This window comes from Physella acuta, unplaced genomic scaffold (genome assembly GCF_028476545.2).
Source record: "Physella acuta isolate Inbredline_101_S28 unplaced genomic scaffold, ASM2847654v3 ptg000055l, whole genome shotgun sequence".
NCBI classification, from domain to species: domain Eukaryota; kingdom Metazoa; phylum Mollusca; class Gastropoda; family Physidae; genus Physella; species Physella acuta.
Genome location: NW_026731575.1, coordinates 138,989 through 158,283, shown reverse-complemented (window position 1 = coordinate 158,283; position 19,295 = coordinate 138,989). Strand labels below are relative to the sequence as shown.

The following is a 19,295-nucleotide window of genomic DNA, read 5'->3' as shown; positions in this document are numbered from 1 at the left end:
AATGATGGCAGATGATGGTGGATGGTGGTGGATGGTGGTGGATGGTGGTGGATGGTGGTGGCTGATGGTGTATGCTGGTGAATGATGCTAGTTGGTTATGCTGTTGATATTACCTGTTGAGATGGGTTAATGTGTGGTTGTTTGCATTAGTTTGTCAAGTATTGTGTAGATGAGCAGTGTTGGCAGGCTTGTTTTCTGCCTTGGATGGCTGTTAGAACCTTTATAGTTTTGTGTTTCTAATTTAATTTAATGTAATGTGGAAGGTCTGATGTTTGTTTTTTTCTGGATATATATATATATACATAATGAAAATAATCATTCATTAAGAAGCGTCAATCCTAATTGCTGGATATCAATCTATTCCTTACGTAATATTATTGAGATCGATTCCATCTGGGAGCATGTACGTATGGCCTCCACTCGTCTATACACCACACATCGACCACATCTTTAAACAACACATCGACCACATCTTTACACCGTTGATGCTCCTTTGTTATCCTCACGTACTGTAGCTCTATACACACTAGTCTCACAGGTGTCTGAAGATGTTTGTTTTCTTCTGCCCGGTGTTCTTATGTTGAAACAACGTTTGATGGCGTATCAAAATATTCATTTCTATTCTTCTTCTTCGTTCTTAATTTTATATATATGTAATGTTGGATGGCATTTCATCCAACACAATTAAGGATGACGTGTCAACATGTTAAACGTCATTCAACTTGTTGTTTTGCTTTGGAATTGCTTGGATTGCCTTTGTCCAAACAATTAAGCAGTTGTTTGATTTTGGAGTTATCTCTCCTAGATTGGTTGCTATCCCCCGCTATCGAGCATTTTCTGTGCGGGGGTTCGAACTCGGGACTTCAGCAACTATTGTCTTAACCGATACGACCACGCCGACCCCTGACCTCTACCAAGCTTGCTGTTTTATATGACAGAAAACCTTGTTATGACCATAGCTAAAACTTGCGAATAGGCCTCAGGTAAAAACACATTGCGCTCCGATTTACGAACTCGGGACGATGTTCAGTAACGTAAAGTTCGTCGTAAGTCGGTTTGGTTGTAACTCAAGGCTCGGTCTGTACTGTCTATAGTTTAAGTAAGGTAAAGTTCCCTTTCGAACCTTGCGGTCCATGGGGCAGGTGAAGTAGAGTTCATCTGTTTCAGTGACCTTTAGTTTCCCTAACGTGAGTTAGCTACCCATCAGAGCTGGGTGAACTCAGGGACGTTCTACTGATACAAACCCGGGCTTCGAGCTCGAGACGTATTCTCTAACATCTGACCACGCCGACCCACTGTCTTTGTTTAAAGTGGTAGGTTACCAGAACATAATATCTCACTAAGATGTTTTTTCCTTTATGTCAACACAATCGTTTTGTTTCTAGGATTGACTACCACACATTCAAGCCTGAACTTTTCAAAAAAAGCGGTTCTATTTTGTATCATCATTAATTAAATTAGTTGTAATTACCCAGGCAACTTTAATTAAGTTGATCTTCAATTGCAATATTAAACTAATTTTACCTACATTGGCGAAGTTGGTGAGTTAACGTTCAAATACAACATTAATTAATTGTACCGTTAATGGCGACATTAATGAGTTTTACCTTTGTTAACAACATTGCTGAGTTTCACTCAATAACTTAATTACCATTCATTAAATTATCCATACGGATTGTGTTATTAAGAAACAAAATAGTTGTAACAATGTTGTTTAGTTATTATTTCATCTACGTATAGTCCATGCATCTCTTAAACAGAAGCTGTAAGTCGCTGGTTAGCTATTACAGAAGTTAGTTATATAAACTCTTCAACTACCATTCGGTGAAACTAGGTAGACACGCCCATGAAAGTGGGTCCACAACATGGTATAAAACATGGTGAAGACGTCATCTCTCTCTATTGCGAACCTAACAGGATGGCGCGCATCTTAATTCTGCTATCAAGCCTCGTCTCCATTGCATGTAAGTAGAAATTTTACTGGGAAAAAAAAGAATGATTTTAATTTTAAATATTAATATTTTATCACATATTAAAGTTCACTTTTGGACCTGGCGGCCCACGGGGTCTGTTTCTGTGACTTCGGTGTATGAATGGATGGTGTGGTCAGCACGGTGCGCGGACCTTTGACCACAGGTGCTTTGACCATAGGGGGTTTGACCATAGGGGCTTTGACCACAGCGGAGCTTTGACCATAGGGGCTTTGACCATAGGTGGTTTGACCACAGCGGGCCTTTGACCATAGCGGTGCTTTGACCATAGGGGGTTTGATCATAGGGTGTTTGACCATAGGGGGTTTGACCACATGTGTTTTCTCAGCAGAGGGTCTTTGATTACAGGTGGTCTATCAACGGGTGTTTGATCACAAGCGCTGTATCCAGCTTTGGTCATAGGTGTGATACAATTAACACGATTTTATACATGTTTCCTGAGAGTACGTTAATAGAAATTAACATGTATTTAAAAAAGCCAAGAATTATATTTTAGTCTCCACATAAAGGCTGGCGCTAGACCTCATAGATTTATTTTAAATATAAATGAAACACAAATAATGCGACATATAACAAGTTTCACAAATAAATAATGTAGAAGTACTTGAAAATACATATCATATATAAAGGATAAAAAATGAAACAAAACTTACCAAAAATATAGTCAAAGATGTAATACATAAAATGGTTAACTAAATGACAGATGTGCTATAGCACGCAAATATGTCAGTACATCTGTTTGACCATATTATTACATCATGTCAAAATTTAAAATATAATTTAGCAACTTTTAAAATAAATCCTTACCATATATGGACAGCATTGGACAAACCACCTGAGATCAAAGACCCTATGTGGACAAAACACCTATGATCAAAGCCGGACACAGCGCTTGTGATCAAACACCCGTTGATAGACCACCTATGATCAAAGACCCTCTGCTGAGAAAACACCTGTGGTCAAACCCCCTATGGTCAAACCCCCTATGATCAAACCCCCTATGGTCAAAGCACCGCTATGGTCAAAGCCCCGCTGTGGTCAAACCCCCTATGGTCAAAGCCCCAATGGTCAAAGCTCCGCTGTGGTCAAACCCCCTATGGTCAAACCCCCTATGGTCAAAGCACCTGTGGTCAAAGGTCCTAGGACCGGTCAGCACTAGGCCCAGCCGCCTCTACTTTCCCTGAAACTAGCTAGATACTCTGCTGAGGGCTTCATCGGCATTGAGGAGTCTTGGCTGAATCTCACTTTCCAAAACCCGAGTCATAATGAAGCCATAATGTATATCTACTTTCCCTGAAGCTAGTTAGGTACCCATCAGAGCTGGGCGGACTAAGGATACGAACCCGGGATTCGAACTCGAGACTGTCGGGTTAGCCGTTGTATTCTCTACCACCTGACCACGCCGTCCCACATTTTATCTTAACATTTTATTTTAACTCTCTAGATGGCGTGCGGGTGGTGTCCGAACCCAACAAGATCTACCTGGGCGTGCCCGGCCCACTGGTCATCAACTGCACCACCTCAGACTGGAGCGACAACAAGAGAGTGACCCTCGACTCCATCACCCTGCTGACCGCCACAGTGGGCGGAGGGCGGGATTTTGACGAGGTGGTCACCCTCACCGCTAACGGTACCGTCGGGCTCGTGTCCCAAGACGTCCAGGCTTCTGCTGAGGGCTTCATCGGCATTGAGGAGTCTTGGCTGAGTCTCACTTTCCAGAACCCGAGTCACAATGACGCCAGGATGTATATCTGCATGGTGAAGGGGCTGTATAGAAACGGGGACGTAGTCTTGAGAGAGAACAGCATCGTGACTGAAATCAACGCCGACTATCTCAGCAAGGTGGTGGAGGACCTTCAAACCAGATCAGAGAACCTACAGAGACAATCCCAAGACAACAGCGAGGGAATTAAAAGTCTGGCAGCACAAGAATCAGAACTGGCAGCGCAAATTGAAGAAGCTAAACAAGCCATTAATGTAAGTTTGAACGGGCTGAAAAACCTAGTCGAGAGTTTCAACGCCATGCAGTCTTCTGATATAGCCACCACGGAGAGGATTGACGCGTCTCTGAAAAGTGTCAACGAAGCTGTGGAGCGCCTGGAGTCAGCTCAAGAAGTGGCCAAAAACAGCTACACCCAGCAACTTACAGATTTGGCCACAAGAGTGGCCAGTTTACAGGCCGCACAAGATGCACTGACAAAACAAGACGAAGATTTTAGAATGAGGTTCGACAGATCCGCAGCTGCTGGGTTCGAGATTTCTGGAGTTTTTGATGGCAGAAGATACCTCTTGTCTAGAAGATCTGGAGATAACACATACAACACTGCTAAACGTCTGTGTGCTCTCTATGGCGGGTATCTGACGGAGCTTAGCAGCTCCCAGGAGCTTAGCTTCATCAGAGGTTTTATAAATAGCTACACTGATTTCGGCACGGTGCTCATCGACGGAAGTGACACAAGAACCGGAAAGTGGGAGTCCACGCGCACCAATCAGCCGCTGGCTTACTACGAATGGGCGCAGGGTCAGCCTGACAAATGGGGCTCGAACCCACACTGTCTGGTGTTGTGGCGGGACCAGTCTTGGAAGATGGACGACACCGATTGTCTACAAAACTCGGTCTCTGCCAGATTTTTGTGCGAGGTCCCACAGTAAAGGCCGTACTGCACATTGTTTGTCTAGTTAACAATTTTTAAAAGTTCTTCGATTACATTATTTCTGGCTGCAAATAAATTATACCAAAATAAATTTGAATTTAAATGTATTTCGACCGAAGCAATTAAATAATTTTGAATTTAAAAATAAAACAATGAGAAGTGATATATCCACTTCTTTCTTTCTTCAAAATATCTTTTAGTTACTGCATTTATGTTTTTAAATTTCATAATTGTTATTATTTTTTGTTTAATTTTTTTTCCATTGAACTTTTTTCGCACTCTCCACCATAACAAGAAATATATTAATGCATTTAATCATCATTAATCAACGGTGTTATTATACAAGTTAGGCTTTTGGGGAAAACTAGATCATCAAAGAACTAATCTGATTTCTCAATAACTCCGTTGTTACTGACCCGTTTTATCTAGATAATTAAAGTTTCCATTTGAATCCTGATCTAACACAATGGCATACCTTACCGTAAGGAGCCGAGGTCTGAACAAAGTGTAAAAACGCTAAAATACCCAGATAACTGGCTTTGAAGAATGTTTCAGATGTTTTTTTTAAGTTAATTTCTTGCTAAAAGAAAAAACTTTAAAATCTCTAATAGAGGTTTAATGGGGCGTGTCAATGATAAACAATAACGCTACGTCGCTAGACTGGAACTGAACTAAAAACTCCAAGAATAGCAGGACAATCGATGTGGCATCATAGACTAGAGGCTGTCACCACACCATGATTTTAAATCGGCCTTAGACTCAAGGCAAGATACGCGTAGTTTACGAACAAGAACGGTGTGGTACTGTAGGTAAACTCATGGTTGTTAAACCGGAAAGCTCCGAGTTCGAACCCATGGGCAGATGAGGTTTGATAGCAATCCATCTAGGAAAGAAATCTCAAAAATCAAACAACTGCTGACTTGTAGTTTGTTCTTAGATGGATAAAATGGCTATGGAAGCAAATTCAAAAAAAAAAAAAAGAGCATGCCTGAATGGCACATAACAGGTTGACATGTACTACCTAAATGTGTTGGAGGAAATCCCTTCCAACATGACAATAAAGAGAGAAAAAATAGACGGCTATGAAAGAAAGTAAAAACATTAGACTATGAGATGCACCGCAAAAATAACTTTGAAAAGTTAGAGAAATGTGGGAAGTGTGGAGAAAGATGCTTGAGAGGACGTGAACTGTGTGGGAGTGGGGACTTATGTGTGGGAGGAGGGGAAAGATGTGTGACAAAAATGAGAACAATTGTGGGAATGTAACATTCGATCGAGTCTGCTGGATCTTGGGATAACACTGAAAGCCAAGATTACACAATGGTAGGAGAGAGCTGGTATGTAAAAGTTACCTTTCTTTTATGCGTGTGTCACTAACCTCGGCTTACTAGCGATAGTGTGGACAGTAATTCACATGAACCTAAACACATGAGCCTAAACACACGAGCCTAACAAATGAGCCTAAACACGTGAGCCTAAATATACAAGCCTAAATTAACCTAATCGTATGAGCGTAAATTCATTAGCTTAAACGTAAGCCTAAACATATGAGCCTAACACCAGAGTTTCTTCCAGGCATCTCTTCGGGAGGAGCGAAGCCCCCCCCCCCCCCCCGCTCGAAAAATTCTATCCCCTCCCCCCCCCCCCCCCCCCCCCGAACGAAATGAAATTTGTATAAATCTATATATATAATTCTCTTCTTGGAGACGCTAGAAAACAAGCTGTAAGCGCGCTCTCTACCACCCCACCCCTACATGGTCTGGTGAGTTTTGTTCACGCTAGATGTTTATAATCGTAGAGCCGGGTTTAGTGACGGCTATTAGGGGCAGATAATTTAGTTTGAAACGATTTTAAACTTAGGGGAGGTAACTAAGAGGAGGCTGTTCTTCCAGACTTTTTTTCTCCGGGGGCGGGGGTGGGGGGCACTTGATATTCTCGGGGGGGGGGGGGGGGGCGGTCAACATTTTCCGGGGGGGGGGTGACACTGGTAAAAGATGCCTGGAAGAAATTCGCGCCCCCCCCCCCCCCCGAAATTTTCAAGTGCACCCCAAGAAAAACAGGCGCATAATCGGTTGACACGTAGGTCTATACTTTATTGTGTTGGAGGGAATAAAGAACGAAGAAGAGGAAGAAGTTTTTCTTCACTGTTTTCTCCTTTTAACTTTTTGACTGGACTTACCTTGAAAATAGTTTTTTAAATTACTTCTAAAAAGTCTTCCATTTCAATTTGGTGACGATTTGCGACGATTTTGAGAGGGGCAGGTGTGTGTAAAAATAAGGTAAAGACACGATATTATATTATGGACTATTCTAATAAAGCTTATAAGCATTATATATAACCTTTACAAAATTAGTTTTAGGTATTGATTTCAAATTAATTGATTTGCCTTTAAATTGTGTATAGTTTAACTCCTACGAAGTTTTTAAACGAAAACTTAGATTACATTGTAGAGATCTATTTATTATTTGTTATATAATTATAATTATATTATATAAAAAAACGAATGAAAAGACCATCCACTTCCTCCATCAAACCCCGGATGTTGAGCTGTGGCCATTTTCGCGTTGAACACTTCCTGGAAAGAAACTATATTCAGCGACGTTGAAAAATGGTAAGCTAAGCTTTTTAAATGCACACTTGTATGAATTTTAACGATTATTTTATCTTCAAGCATTGTGTTTACATATGTGTATATATATGATGTACTTAATACCATGTTATTTTCATGTTTGACATAGTTTATTGCAATGACTCACAGCGAACTCAAAATTGACATGAAAACATTCGGCCTTTGCCGGCTGAGAAGGGGGCGGGGGCCAGAAATCAAATTTATTGTAGATTTATAATTGTGTTTACTTTGGTTAATATTAAGGGTGTATAGCTTACTATCAAACTAATTTCATTTAGCAATGAGAATTCTTTAAAAGTAGGCTACAATTTACTACCAGAGATTCTAGATGTAGATCTAGATTTCTATGCTTAGTATTCTATTTTGTGCATCACAACAATGCATTTTTTTATGGCCTATGCTAGCCGGAATAAGATACAACTGCAGAACCCTAACACCAACCCTAATCTTATCCCTAACCCTCATCATTCTAACCCTAGTCATAGGTCACTGCGCATGCGCAGAGCTATCTTTTGACGACTAAGTGGAGACGTTGGGGAGAAAAATCTTCTTCTGAGTAGTCACTTAATTTTTTTTATTAGGCCTAGGCCTATATTTTAACATTACAGAGAATTGTCATTAAGTTTTAAGTAAAATAATTTGACCTATTCCATTGCAAAGTATATCCATTTTAAGATAACAAGACACGAAATCAAAGCTAAGGAACTGAAATAATGCAGTTAACGAAATTCTGATTAACTCATTTCATGGCCACAAAAATTTGGTAAAAGTGCTCCTGTATGAATTTGGCATTACCGAATACTAGTATATCACTTACGGAAGCTTGACCGTTTGTGTTATCACAACACTTTTACATTTATTTTATGAAGTGTCTATTCTCAGTCGACTGAGAATAGCCGTATTAGGGCTAATCACAGTTGTGACTGTTTTTTTCATGATTTAATGTTAACAACACCCGAATAAGCATGAAGTTGTGTGGATATGTGGGTGGCTGTAGTAACGGAAGTTGCGGGTTCTGATGATCAGATGCCTTATCCTTTTGACACTAATTTATGCCCCCTATTTTCGAAATTTTTATTTTTTCCCCGTTACTTCTGATAATTTTTTTTTTGTTACTGTGATTGCTGGCATATCTGCAAAAAAAAAAGACCTGTCCCTTAAATTTTTGCAAAGAGAAAAAACTTGGGAAAAGTGTGATGGAAACTGAATTATACCTAACAAGCCGATCCGCGGTGTATCATGCGCCGCTATTTAGTTGTTGTTTTTTCTACTTTTCAGTAATTCATAATTTGTGAATTCGACAGTACCAATTTTGCCACTGAAAATATTTGCTTTAAAACACTAAACCCCCTTCCCTCCCCCCCCCCCCTCGTGAAAGAAGCCTCCTCTTAGTTACCTCCTCTAAGTTAAAAATCGTTTCAAATTAAATTATCTGCCCCTAATAGCCGTCACTAACCCGGTTCTACTACGATTAATGTAAACATTTAGCGTGAACCACAGCTCACCAGACCATGTGAGGGGGTGGGGGTGGTAGCGATAGAGAGGAAGAGAGGGGACTGCAAGGCGCGCTTGCAGCTTGTTTTCTAACGTCTCCCAGAAGAGAATTATATATATAGATTAAAACGGACATGCTATTTCACCTGATATTTAGGCCTATTCTATGTGAATTTTAAATGGTAATTGACAGTTGAATAGCAATGTGAACTACTAACTTAACTATTTACTAAACTGATGCATAATTAATATAGCCTTGGCCCTAATTTTTATTCAATATATTTACAAGGATTAACCTATAGGCCTAAGGCATAATATTTTAAAGTCTAGGCCTGTTCTATTATTTAATACGAAGTGACTACTCGGAAGAAGATTTTTCTCCCCAACATCTCCACTTAGTTGGCAAAAGATAGCTCTGCGCAGGCGCAGTGATCTAGGGTTAGGGTTCTGCGGTTGTAAACTCACGCATGCGCAGTACCATCGAAAACATCGCCGCGAAGGCAAGTCGTAGTTTCTCTCCATTGTGCATGCGTATCCTATTCCGGCTAGCATCGGCCTGTTTAATATGCATTAGTTTATCATTTATGCAAAGTACCAAATATTTTATGTGAAGTCCTATTATAGAACAATTAAAGTATACAGTATCAGTGTTACAGGTTGAATGGTTAAATTAAGTGATGCGTTTGATAATTAATACTGAACAGACTTAACTATCATAGCAAGAAAAATAAACATGTATAGGCCTAATCACTACATCAACTCGGTGTGTGAGATAATTTTAAGAGCCTTGAGTAAGACTTTTACATGCACATCGTGATGTGAGTTGCACTTTTGAAAAATTTCTGTCAGGATAGTGTGTTATTGTTCAGATTAGTAGTAATTTCAAAATACCAATCTTATATTTGTTTGCTCACATACTTATACCATATTGTTGAAACTATCACTAAATCTGAATGTTTTATGACATTTGGTATACATACAACCATTAGTATGACAAATGTGTATGTTCATAAGGTTGAGTGTGTCTATGTAGGCCTAAGAGGAAGTGTAAATTTTTCTTCCTTGTTTTTGTTGATATCTGTATTTGATCTCTGGTCTCTGCATTCTGCTGATGAAGTAGAGTTCATATTTCTTGACCTAAACATATGTAGGGATGGTCAGCTTAATGCATATTCCCCTAACCTGAATCATGAACCCATCAGAGCAGGGTTGACTCATTGATTTCCTGCAGATTGGAGTCTGGTCTAAGATCCTAGCACTATTAACACCAGGCTGTCCCATAGCTTTAAAAGTACCTTTTTTTTTTAAGTTCTGCGCTCTCTTCTTCCTCTTCCCCCCCCCCCCCCTTTTTTTTTTTAATTTATTTTAAAATCCAGATTTAAATCACCCATTCACCTTTAAACTTTTACTGCTGAAGTAATACTGGTGAAATGCATGACTAGAAAAAAATATGTATGGCCTCTATGATTTTGAGAACAGGATGTTATATATCAAATTTATTAACACATTTCATTAGTTGTTATTGCCAAATGTCATCGGTGTTCATCCTCTGCTTTTGTTCATGCGTTTTGTTTCTTTGATTGCAGACAGAACAACAGCTAGACTGTGCTTTAGATTTGATGAGGCGTTTGCCCCCACAACAGATTGAGAAAAATTTATGCGACCTCATTGATTTAGTAAGTTGTGTCACACATCATTTTTATCCCTTTGTTCTTAATTCTTCTCTTATCTTTACTAAATTATTCTTAATTGACTATATCATTTAGCTCCCTGCGAAGTCGCTATGCTGACAAAGTGCCATATTTTTCAATACATTTCTTATGTTATTTAGGTTCCAACCCTATGTGAGGATCTTCTATCATCCGTTGATCAGCCTTTAAAAATAGTTAGAGATAAAACAGTAGGAAAAGATTATTTACTATGTGACTACAATCGTGATGGCGACTCATATAGGTATGTTTTTTTTTTTTACTTTTCGTTATAATGTCTCCAGCAGTTTTTGTAATTTATTGCAATTTTGGTTTTACTGCTGGTTGGCTGTGTCAGAAATTAATATGCTAATCCATGTCAAATGATAGAAATACAATTCGAGAGCTCATTGTCTTTATAGACTCATGACCTGAGTGTTGTGATTTCTATATATTATAAGCTGGCTTTATCTTTCTAAACTTCAGTCAAGCCAAATTGACAAGAAATATGCTTTTAGAAGATGGGGTGTTGTCTTTGAAGTTTAGTCTATGGATATGTTCAGGGGGTGGGGATTCGCACAGTTTTAGCACTGTTGTATTTTACCATTTCTTCTACTCATATATTTTTGTTATTGTCGAATTCTTTCAGATCCCCATGGAGCAACAGCTATGACCCACCCCTAGATGATGGCACCATGCCATCAGACTCCCTACGAAGGCTGGAGATTGAAGCCAACAATGCCTTTGACCAGTATAGAGAAATGTATTTTGAAGGTGGGGTTTCCTCTGTTTACCTGTGGGACCTGAACCATGGATTCGCTGGGGTCATTCTTATTAAAAAAGCTGGGGATGGTTCTAAGAAAATCAAAGGCTGCTGGGACTCCATTCATGTTATTGAGGTTCAGGTAAATGCCCTTACTTTTATGCCTTGATCAAATTTTTGTTCTGTATTTGTTGATATGACTGTAATAAATATTAGGCTATTTTATTTAAAGGTTTAAAGAATTTCCCTCTTGTTTTTTGTTTAAATTTTATAATACTACTCCAGGCCAAAATCAAGATGATATAAACACCATCGCCGACCTAACAACATTATAAATCAATTTGCTCTAACACTTTCTTTTAATGAACCATCTCTTCTGTTATATTATATGATAGAACCTTAATCTTTAAAAGAATCTGGGATGATCAAACTTCAAATATTTGTATTTTTCTATTTGTGATTCATGCAATTCCCTGACACACCTTTTTCCTTTGATTCATTTGTTTAGGAAAAGTCCAATGGGAAAAATGCACATTATAAGTTGACATCTACTGTGATGCTCTGGCTTCAGACCAGTAAGGAAGGGTCAGGGACCATGAACCTTGGTGGCAGCCTAACTAGACAAGTAAGTCCATCATTTTTATTTTCTCGCCGTTGTGAATTGCATCTGAATGAACTAGAATTATTTTCTTGTATGAATTAATTATTATGCAGTAGTATATATTTTGTTGTTACTTTACAGATAGAAAATGATGCTGCTGTCAATGAAAACTCACCTCATATAGTTAATATTGGAAAGATGGTGGAGGTTGGTATTTGTAGCTTTGTTTCTGTTGGCTGTTAATCCAAATAATCTCAGTGTAGTTACTGTCTTCTCATTTATTACCTCTTGGCTTTTCTAAATCTATATCCTTGTTGCATCTGGATATTATATGAATCTTATCATAGTTATATTCTTACAACTATTTATCTATCTCAGCAGTGAGAGAAAGTGCATGATTTTTATTTTGTTGCTACCATAACAGAATGATAGGTTCTCAATTAAGCTGGTTAGATTCAGAATATGATTCAGCAGTTGAGTTATTTTGGCATGTCTGCCTTTTGTCTGAATTCCACTGTAATATTTTTGTTTCAATATCTCTCACCATTGTTGGGTATTTAACTCTTTTAGTAAAAAGTATTAACAGATTATTTGACCAAGGGTAAAAAAATAATTGTAGTATTATTTCTCATATTTCAGAGGTGAAATTTTAAAAATAGTTTTTAGTGCCGTAGGATTGTTTTTTGAGTTTAGTGTTAAAAATGTACTTTTTTTTTATTTCTGGTTTCTACTTTTTTTAATAGCTATTACTCATTTTAATGTATACTTTTATCATCTAATCCTCCATTTCTATACAAGTTACGTAATTTCTCCCCAGGAGATGGAGAACAAAATTCGTAACACATTGAACAACATCTATTTTGGCAAGACAAAAGACATCGTCAACAGCCTTCGCGCCATTGATCCTATTCAAGATTCAAAACAGCAGCAACTCTTCAAGAAAGACCTCTTCAATGTTCTCTCACAGAGGACCCAGGCCCAATGATGTTTTTCCCTGGCTGTGACAGCTCATGTTCCTGTTGGAGACCCATGAGTAATGGTTTATGAAAGTGATCTACGCCTTTTTTTTTCTATGTTTAATCAAACTTTTTCACCACATTCGTTCCTAGTTTATTTGAAACAAAAAATAATAATATTTAAATAATGAAATGATGCTTTAAATAGCATATATATTGAGGTGTTGTATTTTTTTTAAAGTTTGTTGAGACAAAGATGGCAGGTCGATTTCAAATAGCATTACTCTGGTTCTTGTTTGTTTGAATAATTTTCTATTATTGTATATCATTGGACTGATTCAGTTACTGTGTCACTTACATGCCTTTTTTTAAAATGATTGTTTTTGTTTGTCCACAATCCAACCCAAACTATTCAAACAGCCTTTAGACTTGTAACATTTCATAGCTTCGTTATGCCACTTCTGTTATAAAACTTTAAACTAATTGATTGTATTTGGAAAATGGTTCCCTGTTTAAAGAAGTGTTTGTGTTATTGTGTATGTGAGTCTTTCAATTTTCTTTTTTTAAATAGTGGTGTTTTCTTTCTGTCAAAGATTTGTTGTTTTTTTGTCAGACAAGATTAGTGTACAGCTGTCCATTTTTTTCCCTCCTGAATAATTACTTAAATTAAATTCCACGCTATCCGGCTCGAATTCTCTGAATGGGGTTTTGCAATCCTTCAAGTGTGTAAAATATAGTTAACTTGTGAATTCATTTACTTTAGCCCTGACTTATGTAAATGAATAAACTTCAGATTATTATAAAAAGCTAAGATTTTTTCCTAAATCTCTGATTATTACTCATAGCATGATGGTACATTTCTGTTGTATATAGGAGGCTGCTATATGTTGGTAACATGTCTGGGTGTTGACACTAAACTCACTAGAGTTATCTTTTTATTGAGAACCCTTCCAGGAGTAGCTATGTCTCCTTTCTAGAATGTTGGGTTCAGATGAACACCTAGTATGGGTTAAGGGGGTTCAGTATTGTTGTGTGAGTACCTAGCTCCTGATTGTTTTCACTAATGTGCATACATAAATACACTAGGTTAAATGCTACAACCTAAGTACTTCTTTCCTTTAACTTGTGAACAATTTTATTTATTAAAATATTATAAATTAGATTGTAATGATGGTTTATTTCATGAAACAATACGCGAACTATGAATATTAAAGCCGTTCGAGTTCTTAAATTCTTTTCTACAGTCATGCTAGAATGTTGATCCTTATGCTTGTATTATATTCAAACTATATTTTATGAAGCAAATCATGAATAAATTCATACCAAGCACATTTCTTGCTGTCTGTTCAATGGTTAACTTAAGTCTTCATCTAATTATTAGAGCACTGATTGGGGTGAGATATTTCCTGATGACTAGGAGGAAGGTACTTTAGTAATGTGTCATACTTGATACACATCAAAGATTAATCACTGGGAGATTCCTCTGTAGCACAGCTTGTGATGTGTACTAGTATTGTCTTTCAGAAGCTGACACACGGACAAATCTGACAACCCAAGCAGAATGTCTTTCAAAAGCTGGCACACTGACAAATCTGACAACCCAAGTAGAAAGTCTTTCAGAAGGTAGCACACTGACAACCCAAGCAGAATGTCTTTCAGAAGCTGACACACGGACAAATCTGGCAACCCAAGTAGAATGTCTTTCAGAAGCTAGCACACGGACAAATATGACAACCCAAGCAGAATGTCTTTCAGAAGCTGACACACGGACAAATCTGACAACCCAAGCAGAGTGTCTTTCAGAAGCTAGCACACGAACAAATCTGACAACCCAAGCAGAATGTCATTCAGAAGGTAGCACACGGACAAATCTGACAACCCAAGTAGAAAGTCTTTCAGAAGCTAGCACACTGACAACCCAAGCAGAATGTCTTTCAGAAGCTGACACACGAACAAATCTGACAACCCAAGCAGAGTGTCTTTCAGAAGCTAGCACACGAACAAATCTGACAACCCAAGCAGAATGTCTTTCAGAAGCTAGCACACGAACAAATCTGACAACCCAAGCAGAGTGTCTTTCAGAAGGTAGCACACGAACAAATCTGACAACCCAAGCAGAATGTCTTTCAGAAGGTAGCACACGAACAAATCTGACAACCCAAGTAGAATGTCTTTCAGAAGCTGGCACACGGACAAATCTGACAACCCAAGCAGATACCACTATAGGAACCTAGAAGGTACGAATATTGATCTGTTGTCAGTGTAGCACAAGCAGCTGTAATGTCGTGGACCCATCTTGGAGGAATCGCCTAAAACTTGAGTACGATGGAGAGGTGTGGTTGCTTGACAACGCTCCACAAGGGGTCGACGTGAATGATGAGTACTGTTTCATGCTTGGGTATACATCGATGTTTTAGTACTGTGGCAAAAGCAGATTGGCCTCCTCGTGTGGCACCCTAAGGCTACTTGGTTTACATTACACGAGTAGAGTGTAAATACAGCTGTATTACACAGGAAGGGATTAACAATTTGTTATAGAAGGTACGTAAATTGAAGTACTCTTGAGGTGTGTGGCCAAATTTAACAAAGTATACGACCCATTTTCCTGTATTTTGATAATCAAAACAAAAACAATCTGGTCGATTTGTAGACATATTATTTTTGTTTTGTATTTTTTTTTTGGGGGGGGGGGGGGGGTATTTCTAGTGATTGCATTATATAGAATAGTTTTATCTGAATATAGTCGTTTGGATTACTGTCTTATCAGGTCAATAATCTATTCTTGTATTGTCTGTTTGTACTGGGGGTAGGGTGAACATAATTTATCTAAGCTGGGGAAGGATTGCATCGATCTGAAGGAAACCAACTGTATTTAAGTATATATTTCTGGTGACTAATGAAGACTTGATGACAATTTTCTATCTAGTAACGGGAGATTGTGTAGCTTGCTCCATTTAGTGATGGGAGATTGTGTAGCTTGCTCCATCTAGTAACGGGAGATTGTGTAGTTTGCTCCATCTAGTCACGGGAGATTGTGTAGCTTGATCCATCTAGTAACGGGAGATTGTGTAGTTTGGTCCATCTAGTAACGGGAGATTGTGTAGTTTGGTCCATCTAGTAACGGGAGATTGTGTAGCTTGCTCCATCTAGTAATGGGAGATTGTGTAGTTTGGTCCATCTAGTAACGGGAGATTGTGTAGCTTGCTCCATCTAGTAACGGGAGATTGTGTAGCTTGCTCCATCTAGTAACGGGAGATTGTGTAGCTAGGTCCATCTAGTAACGGAGATTGTGTAGTTTGGTCCATCTAGTGGCGGGAGATTGTATAGCTTGCTCCATCTAGTAACGGGAGATTGTGTAGCTTGCTCCTTCTAGTAACGGGAGATTGTGTAGTTTGATCCATCTAGTAATGGGAGATTGTGTAGCTTGCTCCATCAAGTAACGGGAGATTGTGGAGCTTGCTCCTTCTAGTAACGGGAGATTGTGTAGTTTGATCCATCTAGTAATGGGAGATTGTGTAGCTTGCTCCATCTAGTAATGGGAGATTGTGTAGCTTGCTCCTTCTAGTAACGGGAGATTGTGTAGTTTGATCCATCTAGTAATGGGAGATTGTGTAGCTTGCTCCATCAAGTAACGGGAGATTGTGGAGCTTGCTCCTTCTAGTAACGGGAGATTGTGTAGTTTGATCCATCTAGTAATGGGAGATTGTGTAGCTTGCTCCATCTAGTAATGGGAGATTGTGTAGCTTGCTCCATCTAGTAATGGGAGATTGTGTAGCTTGATCCATCTAGTAACGGGAGATTGTGTAGCATGCTCCTTCTAGTAACGGGAGATTGTGTAGTTTGATCCATCTAGTAATGGGAGATTGTGTAGCTTGCTCCATCTAGTAATGGGAGATTGTGTAGCTTGATCCATCTAGTAACGGGAGATTGTGTAGCTTGCTCCATCTAGTAACGGGAGATTGTGTAGCTCGCTCCATCTAGTAACGGAGATTGTGTAGTTTGGTCCATCTAGTGGCGGGAGATTGTGTGGCTTGCTCCATCTAGTAACGGGAGATTGTGTAGCTTGGTCCATCTAGTAATGGTTGATTGTGTAGCTTGCTCCATCTAGTAACGGGAGATTGTGTAGCTTGGTCCATCTAGTAATGGTTGATTGTGTAGCTCGCTCCATCTAGTAACTGGAGATTGTGTAGCTTGCTCCATCTAGTAACGGGAGATTGTGTAGCTTGCTCCTTCTAGTAATGGGAGATTGTGTAGCTCGCTCCATCTAGTAACGGGAGATTGTGTAGCTCGCTCCATCTAGTAACGGGAGATTGTGTAGCTTGCTCCATCTAGTAACGGGAGATTGTGTAGCTTGCTCCATCTAGTAACGGGAGATTGTGTAAATAAGCTCCATCTAGTAACGGGAGATTGTGTAAATAAGCTCCATCTAGTAACGGGAGATTGTGTAGCTTGTTCCATCTAGTAACGGGAGATTGTGTGGCTTGCTCCATCTAGTAACGGGAGATTGTGTAGCTTGCTCCATCTAGTAACGGGAGATTGTGTAGCTAGGTCCATCTAGTAACGGGAGATTGTGTAGCTTGCTCCATCTAGTAACGGGAGATTGTGTAAATAAGCTCCATCTAGTAACGGGAGATTGTGTAAATAAGCTCCATCTAGTAACGGGAGATTGTGTAGCTTGTTCCATCTAGTAACGGGAGATTGTGTGGCTTGCTCCATCTAGTAACGGGAGATTGTGTAGCTTGCTCCATCTAGTAACGGGAGATTGTGTAGCTAGGTCCATCTAGTAACGGGAGATTGTGTAGCTTGGTCCATCTAGTAACGGGAGATTGTGTAGCTTGTTCCAACTAATAACGGGAGATTGTGTAGCTTGCTCCATTTAGTAACGGGAGATTGTGTAGCTTGATCCATTTAGTAACGGGAGATTGTGTAGCTTGTTCCAACTAATAACGGGAGATTGTGTAGCTTGCTCCGTCTAGTAACGGGAGATTGTGTAGCTTGCTCCATCTAGTGACGGGAGATTGTGTAGCTTGCTCCATCTAGTAACTGGAGATTGTGTAGCTAGGTCCATCTAGTAACGGGAGATTGTGTAGCTGGTCCATCTAGTAACGGGAGATTGTGTAGATTGCTCCATCTAGTAACGGGAGATTGTGTAGCTTGCTCCATCTAGTAATGGGAGATTGTGTAGCTCCGTCCATCTAGTAACGGGAGATTGTGTAGCTTAGTCCATCTAGTAACTGGAGATTGTGTAGCTTGCTCCATCTAGTAACGGGAGATTGTGTAGTTTGTTTCATTTAGTAACGGGAGATTGTGTAGCTCCGTCCATCTAGTAATGGTTGATTGTGTAGCTTGATCCATCTAGTAACGGGAGATTGTGTAGCTTAGTCCATCTAGTAACTGGAGATTGTGTAGCTTGCTCCATCTAGTAACTGGAGATTGTGTAGCTTGGTCCATCTAGTAACTGGATATTGTGTAAATAAGCTCCATCTAGTGACGGGAGATTGTGTAGCTTGATCCATCTAGTAACGGGAGATTGTGTAGCTTGTTTCAACTAGTAACGGGAGATTGTGTAGCTTGCTCCATCTAGTAACGGGAGATTGTGTAACTTGCTCCATCTAGTAACGGGAGATTGTGTAGCTCGCTCCATCTAGTAACGGGAGATTGTGTAGCTGGTCCATCTAGTAACGGGAGATTGTGTAGCTTGCAGAATCTAGTAAAACGTTACGTTATGCACGGAGTTTCTTTCGGGCATATCTCCGTTTGATCCATCTAGTAATGGGAGATTGTGTAGCTTGCTCCATCTAGTAATGGGAGATTGTGTAGCTTGATCCATCTAGTAACGGGAGATTGTGTAGCTTGCTCCATCTAGTAACGGGAGATTGTGTAGCTCGCTCCATCTAGTAACGGAGATTGTGTAGTTTGGTCCATCTAGTGGCGGGAGATTGTGTAGCTTGCTCCATCTAGTAACGGGAGATTGTGTAGCTTGGTCCATCTAGTAATGGTTGATTGTGTAGCTTGCTCCATCTAGTAACGGGAGATTGTGTAGCTTGGTCCATCTAGTAATGGTTGATTGTGTAGCTCGCTCCATCTAGTAACTGGAGATTGTGTAGCTTGCTCCATCTAGTAACGGAGATTGTGTAGCTTGCTCCTTCTAGTAATGGGAGATTGTGTAGCTCGCTCCATCTAGTAACGGGAGATTGTGTAGCTCGCTCCATCTAGTAACGGGAGATTGTGTAGCTTGCTCCATCTAGTAACGGGAGATTGTGTAGCTTGTTCCAACTAGTAACGGGAGATTGTGTAAATAAGCTCCATCTAGTAACGGGAGATTGTGTAAATAAGCTCCATCTAGTAACGGGAGATTGTGTAGCTTGTTCCATCTAGTAACGGGAGATTGTGTGGCTTGGTCCATCTAGTAACGGGAGATTGTGTAGCTTGCTCCATCTAGTAACGGGAGATTGTGTAGCTAGGTCCATCTAGTAACGGGAGATTGTGTAGCTTGCTCCATCTAGTAACGGGAGATT

The 19,295-nt window shown here is 39.5% G+C and overlaps 2 protein-coding genes across 2 annotated transcripts; both read left to right on the top strand.

Moving 5' to 3' along the window:
• The first annotated feature begins 1,870 nt into the window (after positions 1 to 1,870).
• On the top strand, positions 1,871 to 4,835 carry LOC131947259 (uncharacterized). Its single transcript, XM_059308409.1, has 2 exons — positions 1,871 to 1,964; positions 3,436 to 4,835. The coding sequence occupies exons 1-2, from the start codon at positions 1,919 to 1,921 to the stop codon at positions 4,641 to 4,643; spliced, it is 1,254 nt and encodes a 417-aa protein (XP_059164392.1). The 5' UTR covers positions 1,871 to 1,918; the 3' UTR covers positions 4,644 to 4,835.
• Positions 4,836 to 7,175: 2,340 nt separating this feature from the next.
• On the top strand, positions 7,176 to 14,106 carry LOC131947217 (F-actin-capping protein subunit beta). Its single transcript, XM_059308369.1, has 7 exons — positions 7,176 to 7,257; positions 10,356 to 10,445; positions 10,601 to 10,722; positions 11,107 to 11,362; positions 11,729 to 11,845; positions 11,963 to 12,028; positions 12,639 to 14,106. The coding sequence occupies exons 1-7, from the start codon at positions 7,255 to 7,257 to the stop codon at positions 12,804 to 12,806; spliced, it is 822 nt and encodes a 273-aa protein (XP_059164352.1). The 5' UTR covers positions 7,176 to 7,254; the 3' UTR covers positions 12,807 to 14,106.
• The last annotated feature ends 5,189 nt before the right edge of the window (positions 14,107 to 19,295 follow it).